Raw genomic sequence first — 10,701 nt, 5'->3', positions numbered from 1 at the left:
CAAAACATAGATAAAAAAAAATTTAACTGAATACCTTAATTCTTATTGCAAGTTCAGGTGTATGTTCTAGAACAGATGAATCAGTAGGCGATAATAAACGAATTTTATCAAGTGCATCAGATGCATTAGATATCAGCTCTCTTAAAAATATCTGATAAAGAAGAAATTATTATTGTGTTGGTTATTCTGGTCATACATATATCCTGTTAATCCAAAAATTTTTATTACTTACTGAATATATTAAAATCTTGTATTTCAAAACCTAACACACACAAGATAACATTAAAACAATGATAGAAAATAATACATATATTTTAAAGACATATCTCTTTGTTTCTATACCGTGAATTAATAATAAGCTTCATCATTCGACTAACTTCTGCTTCAAATGCATATTTCTGCGATTTTGCCCTTAATTCTTTGATTTGAGCAACATTTAAGCCATCTAATTTTATTGCCGCTTCTTCTCTAATAACTACCTCATCATCTAAAAAAAAAAAAATAAATAAATAAATAAAATAAAGGAAACAACTTATAATGATCATAATCACACTTGTACCCTAGTTACAGTAATGTTCAAACAACCAACTTATCTGGTGAACAGTAGCCAGCCAGCAATGCCAAATCAACTTCACTGTAATTATACCACCTAGTTAACTATGTATTCTATATGCTTAGGAATGCGCATTAAACACCACCATTATATACTAGTCTGTATTATATAAATAACCAAACATAGCCATATAAAACAGTACCGCTTAACCTTTACGGGACTAACATACTGTAAATCCTAGTTTTTACTTAAACTAGGTTATTTTATTAAAATAACTCATCTTTATGTAGTCATTCTTATGTAGTATGATGTATCATACTACTTTTTTTTGTTTAAAAAAATTTTAAAACAATTTTCTTATAATAAACATAAACAAAATTAGGCCTTCCTTTGAACAAAACTAAGGACTTGACAGTTAATATATTTTGAAAAGGATAAAACACATTTGAGGAATTTTTTTCAATTTATTCAATACTTAAATTTTTTAAAAATGAAAGCCGGCGGATGATCTTTATTACTGGCAAAATGAAGCATACTAAGGATATTCAAATATCTGTCTCTGGCCATAGTTTCAGAATATTGGGGAACGTAATAGCATACCTGTTGACTAGTACTCTTTTATAAAATTTTTCTTATTAGAAATGTAGGCGAAGAATCTATTTTAAGTTTTCTACAATTTTAGCAATTATATTATTAATTAAAAAGATTCTGTTTTGATATTAAGGTTATTCTCTGATTTGGTTTAGTGAAATAAATCATTTACGATATAAATGATTTTGTTCATATTTGAAAAGGCTTTTTTTTATTTTACTTTTAGCACAATAAGTTAAATTTAACATGTATAAATGAACTTGAAAACTGGAGTAAACATGACTAAATAAATTAAAATTTTTTGTTAGCAAAATAATGTTATTTCTACTAGTGATACAACCACATAAGATCTTGTTGAAAAAAAAAAAAAAAACTAAGACAAAGGAGAAGAATAGAAACCAGTACAAAGAAAAAATTTAAAAAAAAGATTTCGCTGCCTGATAAAAAAGAAGCATTGACAATTTTAAGTAGTCCATAATTATATTTCAATGATCAATATTGGTGGAGATATTTAATTAAGAATCAATTTTTTTTTTTATCATTACATTCTGGAAGTTAAAAATGAATACTTTTTGACTTTAATCTTCATGATAATTATTGTTGTAAAAGTGATTTTTACAATTCCTACTAATTTAAGCTTGAAGGCAACTTCTTCAGAAAATAAAGAGCTGCAAGTTATGCCAATTTTTATCTAAAATAACTCATAAAAATGTAATATTGAACAAAAATATTACGTTATCCTTCAAAATACAAAGGGTGGTTAATAAGAAATCCACAGTTCACATAATAGAAGAACAAAACACTGCACAGAGCAGGGAGTGAGTACTGCTACCTTGCGTAGTATTCACCCACTAATATGAATGAGGCATGAGTATGAATTCCAAGGTCTCTCTTTGTCTACGCCTACATGTTTAACGTCTCTATGTCCTGTGCAAGCAAGACATTGAGAGATAGAGAGACTTGAGAAGATAGGTATCATGTTCGAAAATTACAAGCCAAAAATTCTCGACCAAACAAATCACATGATACTGCCCAAGCACTGTAAAATTAAAATTCAACTTCATCATAACTTCCAATATATTGGATTTAATTCCCTAGGGTTTTACTTCTTACCTAATTTACAGAGAGAGATAAAGGGCATTCATAACATCCCAGATGATGAAGTGAAGGATGAAATGGGGTTATAGACAATTGAAAGACTGCCGGAATTTTTATTACAGGATGAAAAAACTGGTTCACTGATGGGAGAATAAATATAGTTGTAAATGGTGACTATTTTAAAAAGTAATGGTCAGTTCTAATAATATACTTGGTTAGCAGCCAATAACACACTACATGTGCTTTTAAAGTACGGTCTGTTTTAAATTTGCCCCTATAAACAAAAAACTGGCACGTCACCATGTCACAATCATGATTGATATTTCCTGGTCTTTAGAAAAAAATCAGGCTATAAAAACATTGTGTGCCAGATGGGTGCTGAAAATGTTAACCAATACACAAGTACATCTTACTACAGTGCGTGAACATTTTTGCTGTGAAATGAAAATTACTAGGAACATGGAGGGTGGTGTGGCAACTGGAAGCGTCACAAGGTTATGTCTTCCCTTACGGGGTTGAGATGTGCAATGAAAATGAAGATGATAAATATTTAATTGTGTTATTACTGGAGATGAAACCTGGATTTCTTATTCAAATGTGGAGGCAAAGCAGAAGTCGATGTGATGGGAACATTCATCATCCCCTAGACTAAAGAAGTTCAAACAAGAATATTCACTAATGAAAGTTATGGCTACTGTCTTTGGGACTAAAAGGGTGTCTTGCTTGTCGATTTTAATAATCGTAAACCTGCAACATTGTAAACCATGTTCTACAACTGCAAAACATTAAAGAATTCTAAAAAAGTTATGAAAACAAACGACATGAGATATTATCTGCAGGATTTTGTTTTTACATAGCGAAGCCCAACCAACATGGTAAATCAGACAGTGAGGAATTGGAAAATTTTCAAACTCTACAGCCCTGACTTATCTCCTAGTAATTATTTTCTTTTTCTTCACCTTGCATCACAAAGATTTGACAATGATGACAAACTGAAGAATGGTGTTACTACATTAAATCACTAGCAACAGAATTTCTTGAAGAAGCTGGAGAAATGCTACAAAAAATGTTTTGAAACTGAAGGGGCAAATATGTAGAAAATTACAAGTGTAGTTTTTTGTGTCTAAGTAGTAGTGCGTAAATTTTACAACTTTCAGTTTTGTTTTTATTTCAAAATAGAACTTTTATTTAAAAACAAGCCTCACATAAATTATACCTTTTTTAATTCATTTAAATATCTTTTTCTGATCTTTCTGATGAATTACCAGTGAGTATACATCACTTTTCAGAAGTCCCTTGTGTAATTGTTTTCAAGGTGTTATTTTTTTAATTTTTTTTCTAGAAGACACATGTTTTTAACAAGTGAAAAATACAAAAACTCATATATTTATCAAGCTTCAGCTCTGAGAATCAGAGTTAATTTTAAAAGAATCTCATCTTTATAAATTAGCAAAAAATTGTACTTTTATGTCTTTAACATCTCTGAAAGATATATAAAAAATCTACTAACTCAAGACACTATTTATGGTTTCATCATGCGCACTCAAAATTCAAGAACATTTGTTTGTAAGCAGAGATATGAAACGGCAATGAATAAAAAAGCACATTATGACGAGTATGTCTACTGCAACACAAAATAAATATTTCCCATTTTAATACTTTCCATAAAAATTCTGTCCCTTTAACAGCGATATTGTAATACTAATGTTGCCATTAGTTAGGAAAATTGATTTTTAACAGGGTCCAGCTTTCTTTAAATAATTAATCAATCGATAATATATTGATATGTGCTGTCTGAAATTCCATATATATGATCTTTGTAAAAAACAAATATGTTACAAGAATACCAATATCTTCCAAAGTGTTTAATATCATCAAATAAACTAAGTAAAACAAAGTTACTTACAATTTATAAATATTTTAGGTTATATCTTAAGAGATAAATAAATACACGTTAAAAAATAACTACATTAAGATACCTCTGCTACATTCTCAAGAAATTTAACATGAAACTATAACAGAATATACTAGAATTATTCTAACAGTAAAGTATTACTAATAGTTTAATTCACAGATTTTCACAGAGTTTTAATTCACAGATGACATAAAAAAATGTGCACTTATTAAGGTTAAGAAAATTCAAAAACATACCAGTAATTAGAATTACTCCAACTACAAATAAAAACCTATATTTCATTTTTTATGTTACAATTCAATAATAAAAGGTGCAATACACATCTATAATTATACAAGTAACACGCAGATCAAGATATTCCGGCGAATTCACGACAAAATGTAACAGCATAAAGGTTTTCAGTATCTTTGTGTACAACTATAGCCAATCCTAGCTTACCACGGCATTAGAACTAAACCAAAAAAAAATCTACAATTTGTTTGATGTTGACCAGTAACATTACAAAATCGTCACTTACATAACTTTTTTTTTTTTTTTTTTTAACCTCAGGGTCCACAGTTATGCATTACTTCAGAGGATGAGATGAATGATTTGTAGCGTGTGTGAAAATGCCATGCCTAACCGGGCATTAAATAAATGGAAACCATGAGAAATTTATTTAAAAAGGACTAGAAACATACTAAACAATTAAAATTGCTCATTCAAATTGTTATATTCTAATTGACTCTTATTTTGTTTTTAATAATAAAAATGTTTGAGAAAAGATAATTTTCTGTCTGTTTTTTTAAAAAAAAAGCTGACAACACAGTTGTAGGACTTTCTCGTCACATGGCTAAAACCGCATTTCAGGAATGTCCTACAACTGTGGGTTGTTTTTGATGTACGGCTTACACAATCAACTTAATTAAAAATATTTATCATTTTATTTAATTATACTTTTTCGTTTATTTAATTAAATTATTTTAACTAAAGTGCACATGCATACCGCATTTAATTCACACAAGTGTGGCGATACTAGTGGCGACCGAATGATCGATTTTGAGACCCGGCCAGACCAAGTTACTTTTTTACACTTTAAATATTCATTTGTTTAATGCTACTGCTCACCTGTGATGTTAGAACATAGCAGCCGACTACAACAGAATTTTTTTGGATGGGGATGGAATTTGCAAATATTGTTATCTTTTTAATTAACTAATGTACTCAGGAAAAATATAACCTAAATTGTGCGAAATCTCAAGCTAGTGAGGGTTGCCTTGCACTACAGTCTCACTCCTTTAATCTTTTAAATTAAAAATTTAACAGCATCAATGCTTCATATGTAGAAGTAATCTGACCGAGTTTGGTCCAGTAGCTCTGGAAATATAAGGTAATTTTGAAGTCAACACTGAACACTCACACACGTACATGCAAACATTAACATCTGTCAAATTTCCATTGTTTTTTTTTTGTTTTTTGGGTTCCTTAGACATCAAAACATTAACATCTGGTGAAAACCACATATGCCCAAGTTGGGCTGATTACAATAGTTTCCCTTCTAGATGTATAGAGGAGTGACAGATAGAGTACAGGAGAAATCTTGCTATGGACCAAAAGAGTAATTCCTAATCTGATGGCATGCACCAGCAGAAGACATGGAGAGGTAAATTTTATATATATCATAGATGCTCACAGGTCACGACAACTTTGAGACTTATTTGCACAGAATATAGTGGCAGGGTACCCCCAACTGTATGTTTTGCATGGAGGAAAATATGGTGGAACACACTATTTTTTGATGTTCGAAATGGGAGAATGAGAGGTTACGAGGTGGAATAACAGGGGTTGACACCCGATAACTTGATGATACATATGTTATCATCAAGTGAACAATGGAGTTTGGTCGAGGAATTCACATCCGTGGTGTTGCAAATAAAAGACCAGGAAGGAAGAAACAAGGGTATGTAGAATTAGGGTCAGGAGGACAGCCCCAATCGTGAGGTCTGGTATGCTCAGGTGTCTCAGTACCAATGAACAGCTGGGGATGCCACGGGAGATCAGGATGGAAAATGAGAAAAGACCCGATACCAATGGGAGTACTTCAGCACACCCATTAGGGCAAAATAAAGATCCAAACAGCGAGCCGACCTGCCATGACGGACGTACTGCCGGTAGGTGGAAAGGCTCATTAAAGTAATGGACACTCCTCTGGGTGGAGTTATACCCACCAGTCGGATCGACCCAGAGGAGGAGAAAAAAAATAAATAAAAAGAAATGTAATATTCTGTATTTATATCAATATATTTCTATCTTACTTATGCTCTTAAACTTCTATCATTCTACTCTATAGACAAATTATTATACTACATTTACATGTATGTACACATATACTACACGCAGGTACATATGCAGACAACACATACAACATACAAATATTAAATATTAGGTGCAGTAAGTCACTAAATATGCAATAAGTCATCATTATTTACACTTTCTATCCAATGACACCGTGGTAATTCAGGCCCACCTTTGCCATCACTATCCTTCCTTTTATTTCCATAGCGCTCTTCCAGTCCTCTGTCACCATAGTACCCAAATATTTTTTATTCTTTCACTTGTTCTGATCACTAAATCCTCTGATGTTTACTTATCTGTAGTTTTCCTATATTTATTGTCATTCCATTCTCTTTCATTTTTTCCTATAGGACTGTTAACAATCTCTGAAGCATGTGTGTGCCATCAGCTAAAATTACAATATTATCCACAAATCTTAAGCACCGTATTTTTGTTTTTCGCCCTCCTATACTTATTCCTTTTTCTCTTTCTTCTATACATTTATCATCATATCTTAAATGTAAAGGTTGAACAGTGTCTAAGAGAGGCAACATCCTTGTCTAACAATTTGACTGAAATTCACCTGACCAATTCTATTCTTACTTACTTTCATTGCTGCTGCTTGTCTCATGACTTAATTTAATTATTCTGTCTTTTTAAGAATCTCCATTATTTTCTTGAATCTGTCTAGCTGCCTTCACTAAATCTATGACACAAAAACTCATTTCTCTTCTTCTGCGGCATTTCTAACTGCTTTCCCTTTCTGAAGCCAAACTGTTCCTCTCCTGCATTCTCTTCCATTATTCTTACTAACCTAAAGTTTAAGACTCTAACAATATTTTAGCAGCATGGGCTATTAAATTTATAGCTCTGTGTATCAGAATTGATATAATTACCACTTTCTCAGTCTTCATGGAATTCTACTATACAGTGTACCATATTACATAGTTTAACTACTTCTTCCACAACTTTCTCATTTAAGCACTTACAAAATGTTATGGGAAATTCGTTTACTCCAGTCAATATTTTATTTTTCATTTCCTTAATTGCTTTCTGTGTCTCATACTTTAATATTGCTGGTCCTTCATTCTTTTAGCTATCTCCCATTCCTTTTGTATATTTAGTCCTTATGTTCCTCTCTTGTCACATACAGGTCCTTCACGAACTCCTTCATCTTTTTCTTACTTTTTTCTCCTCATGTAGCATTTTACCATTCCTTTCCACTTATCTCATGTATGGCCTTCACCTTCCTATATATCATATCATACTGTCCTTTCATTTACTAAATCATTTTTTTTGTAAATCTGTAGATCAAATAATTCTCCATATTACTTAATTTTAAAATTAAAAAATCACAAACTTTCAAAAGTTCTAAATTATCTTCTTATCATAACCATCAATATTCTCAGTACCCATATGTCATTGGATCAGGATGCAGATCAAGAAACTGCTTAATTCTACCCTTCTATTTCTCTTCAAAACTTTTTCTACTTAAACTCAATTTTTTCAAGTCTTCCACACTACCTATCTTCATAGTAGTAGAGTTTGACTTCTTCCTATTCCATTTCAGTTTAAAATTTCTTTTTAACTTCTTTGATACTCTTCTATAATACAACCATTTTATCCTATCCTGCTCTATTTTCAGAAATATTTCTGATCTTTTCTTACTTATGAGTTTGGTTCCAATTGTTAGGAGAGCACTTTAACATAGCACCAAACAGTATAGCTGTCTGTTTCTAAAAAAAAAAGAAATCCCTGTGATCAGTGATTATGTCTCGGGATTTTTTACAGGAATTAACTAACTACAATTAAATCTGCAAAACTTTACAAAATTTATTAAAAGTTATTAAATGACTTTGTAAGTTCAACCAAAAAATTAAAGTATTTTAAGAAGAAATAATTTAAAGAAATTTAGTACTGAAATCATCCACATTATAAAAGTAAAATAATTTTAAAATAAAATACAGACCTTGATTCACAGTAGGAATATTCTCAGGAATGCTAAAACTACAGTCATTTTAGTGTTATCTGCAGGGAAGTTATTCTCATTATGTCTGAAAAATTACATTATTCTATAACAGAATATATAATATAAATAACATACATTTGATGCAAATATATAAATTACATTAACTTAAAAAACATCATCCATCAAACAACACCAACAGCATTCAATAACAATACTTAATAAATTTATATTTTGAATAAGAAGCCAGTAGTAAATAAATTTATATTTTGAATAAGAAGCCAGTAGTAATCTTTACTCAACAATTTTAATAAATAATTTACTGATCCACATCCTAACAACAGAATGTACACTGTTTATTAAACTTAACGGTCTTACGTTAATTACACTCACTTTTACTGCTTTTGTAATTATTTACCTAGCAAAACATTTTCACAGTTAACAAACTGTGAAACTGTTTTTTGAGGAAAGGTTTTCCTCAATCCTTTTCTTCTTCATCTTTTTTTAAAAAGTATGATGGCATCTTCTGGATAAGATATTCTGGAGGTAAAATAACACCATTGTCAGGTCTCTGCATAGTGACTGCTCAAGAGGCTACAGTTATTATAGAACCAGTGGGATAAAGCAGTATGTCACTCCTCAAGCCACAGCATGCAATGTTCATGGCTTAAACAAGAATGGTAGGGTGGCTAATTTAAAAAAATAAATATAAAGGTTATTATTAGAGTATTAATTATTATTAGAGTATAGCAGTAATTTTTACTTCTTCAAGTAAACTGAATAATTAAAAGTAATAATGGAAAACTAAGTGATATTAAATCAGAGATAAAGAAAACTTAATAATGCAAATTTATTATACTACAAACAAAAGATGAATTAATAAAAATAGCCTCTTTGGATTCAAAATTTTTGTAAGAATTTATAACTGAGGTTTCTTTTCTTCACGTTGTATCTTCATGGAACAGTTAACAATAAAACACTTCTTTTTTCCATTATTTTGCTAACCTTTTAAGAAAACTCTTAATTAATACTAAACCATCATTTGATAATAATGAAGAAGTAGAGATAAAATTTACAAATACTAAACTTGAAAAAGGTATTTCAATATAAACTATTTGGAATAAATTACTTTCTGTAAACACAAGACTACTGGTCTACTACACTTATCAGTCACAAACTGGGTATTAAACAATTTGTGACTATTAATACCCAAAGGATGGGTTTTTAGATACAAAGTACAAAATTATAAGAATTATAAGAACCAACTGAGGATTTAAACTCATGTCAAACTATTCCTTATTAGTATTTCAACAGATTCATCATATCTAGTCAAATAGAACGTGATCAGTTTTGTCATTCTTATGAAACTAAACAACAAACTAATCTAAAAGTTCTTCACAGGATGCAAATGTTTGAAAAATTTCCTTACTATATAAGAACACATAAAAAGTTCAGATCATTAATTTATCCAGTTAAAGTACAAAAGCTAACAAAGACATTCATTAACAAGCCAGTTTAAATTAAAAGACTATAACACTATATGTTTTTTTGTCTTGCTTTACTATTTTGACCTTCAATGTACTTTTACACATGTTTTATGATTAGGATGAGATGAATGAAATGATAGGTGAAGAAAAGTCAAATCTTTGCCAGGAATCAATCCTGAGACTACCTGATCTAGAAGGCAGCATGCTAATCAGCATCCTATTTGTTGTTCGGCCAAATTTTTACTGACTCACTGAATCATAAATTATTTCCTGCGGACAACAGGGTGTCTCCTGGTAAGAGAAAGATCACTTATATGATGAAAATAAGGAGTGAACTGAATAAGAAGTGTGGAAGGCAGCAGTAGTATCTGAGGTATAATGAAGTACAGTCTATGAGTAGGGACAATGCAATTAAAAAATCCAAAAAAAACTGACAAGGTTTCTGTGCCAAAGGTTAGCACTGGCTGCCTGCAAATAAGCTACTAACCCTCTACAGAAGCTTACACACCTTTGAGAAGTACATACTGTATTACAGGTGCTACCATAGTGGATAAGTATCTGTAATGCCAGATAAAAAGGTTCTTCCTAAAAGGGGGTGGCTGCCCTAATAGTTGTGAGGTACTTTAGGCTCCATGTACTGTCCAGCTAAAGGCAATGGAAAACTACAGCTATATTTTCTGAGAAAAAGTTTTCCTCAATTCTTTTCTTCTTCTTTTTTAAACAGTATGATGGCATCTTCTGGATAAGATAGTCTGGAGGTAAAATAACCCCCCCCCCC

At 31.0% G+C, this 10,701-nt stretch overlaps 1 protein-coding gene across 2 annotated transcripts in view; it reads right to left on the bottom strand.

The window, feature by feature from the left end:
• Positions 1-10,701, bottom strand: part of LOC142321341 (endoplasmin-like) — a 41,449-nt gene that overhangs the window by 1,535 nt on the left and 29,213 nt on the right. Inside the window, exons 1-2 of one of the 2 annotated variants that reach the window (XM_075359343.1) lie at positions 4,394-4,727; positions 35-487 (exon numbers count right to left, since the gene is read on the bottom strand). In XM_075359343.1, the coding sequence (XP_075215458.1) occupies positions 315-487; positions 4,394-4,439 (219 nt within the window). In that variant the 5' untranslated portion in view covers positions 4,440-4,727 and the 3' untranslated portion in view covers positions 35-314. Of the gene's footprint in view, positions 1-34; positions 488-4,393; positions 4,728-10,701 lie in introns of those variants that run through there. The other variant, XM_075359344.1, reaches the window with a different exon arrangement.

This window comes from Lycorma delicatula, chromosome 3 (assembly GCF_047948215.1).
Source record: "Lycorma delicatula isolate Av1 chromosome 3, ASM4794821v1, whole genome shotgun sequence".
Lineage (NCBI taxonomy): Eukaryota > Metazoa > Arthropoda > Insecta > Hemiptera > Fulgoridae > Lycorma > Lycorma delicatula.
Note: the sequence above shows the minus strand (reverse complement) of the source record. Positions and strands in the feature narration are given on the sequence as shown.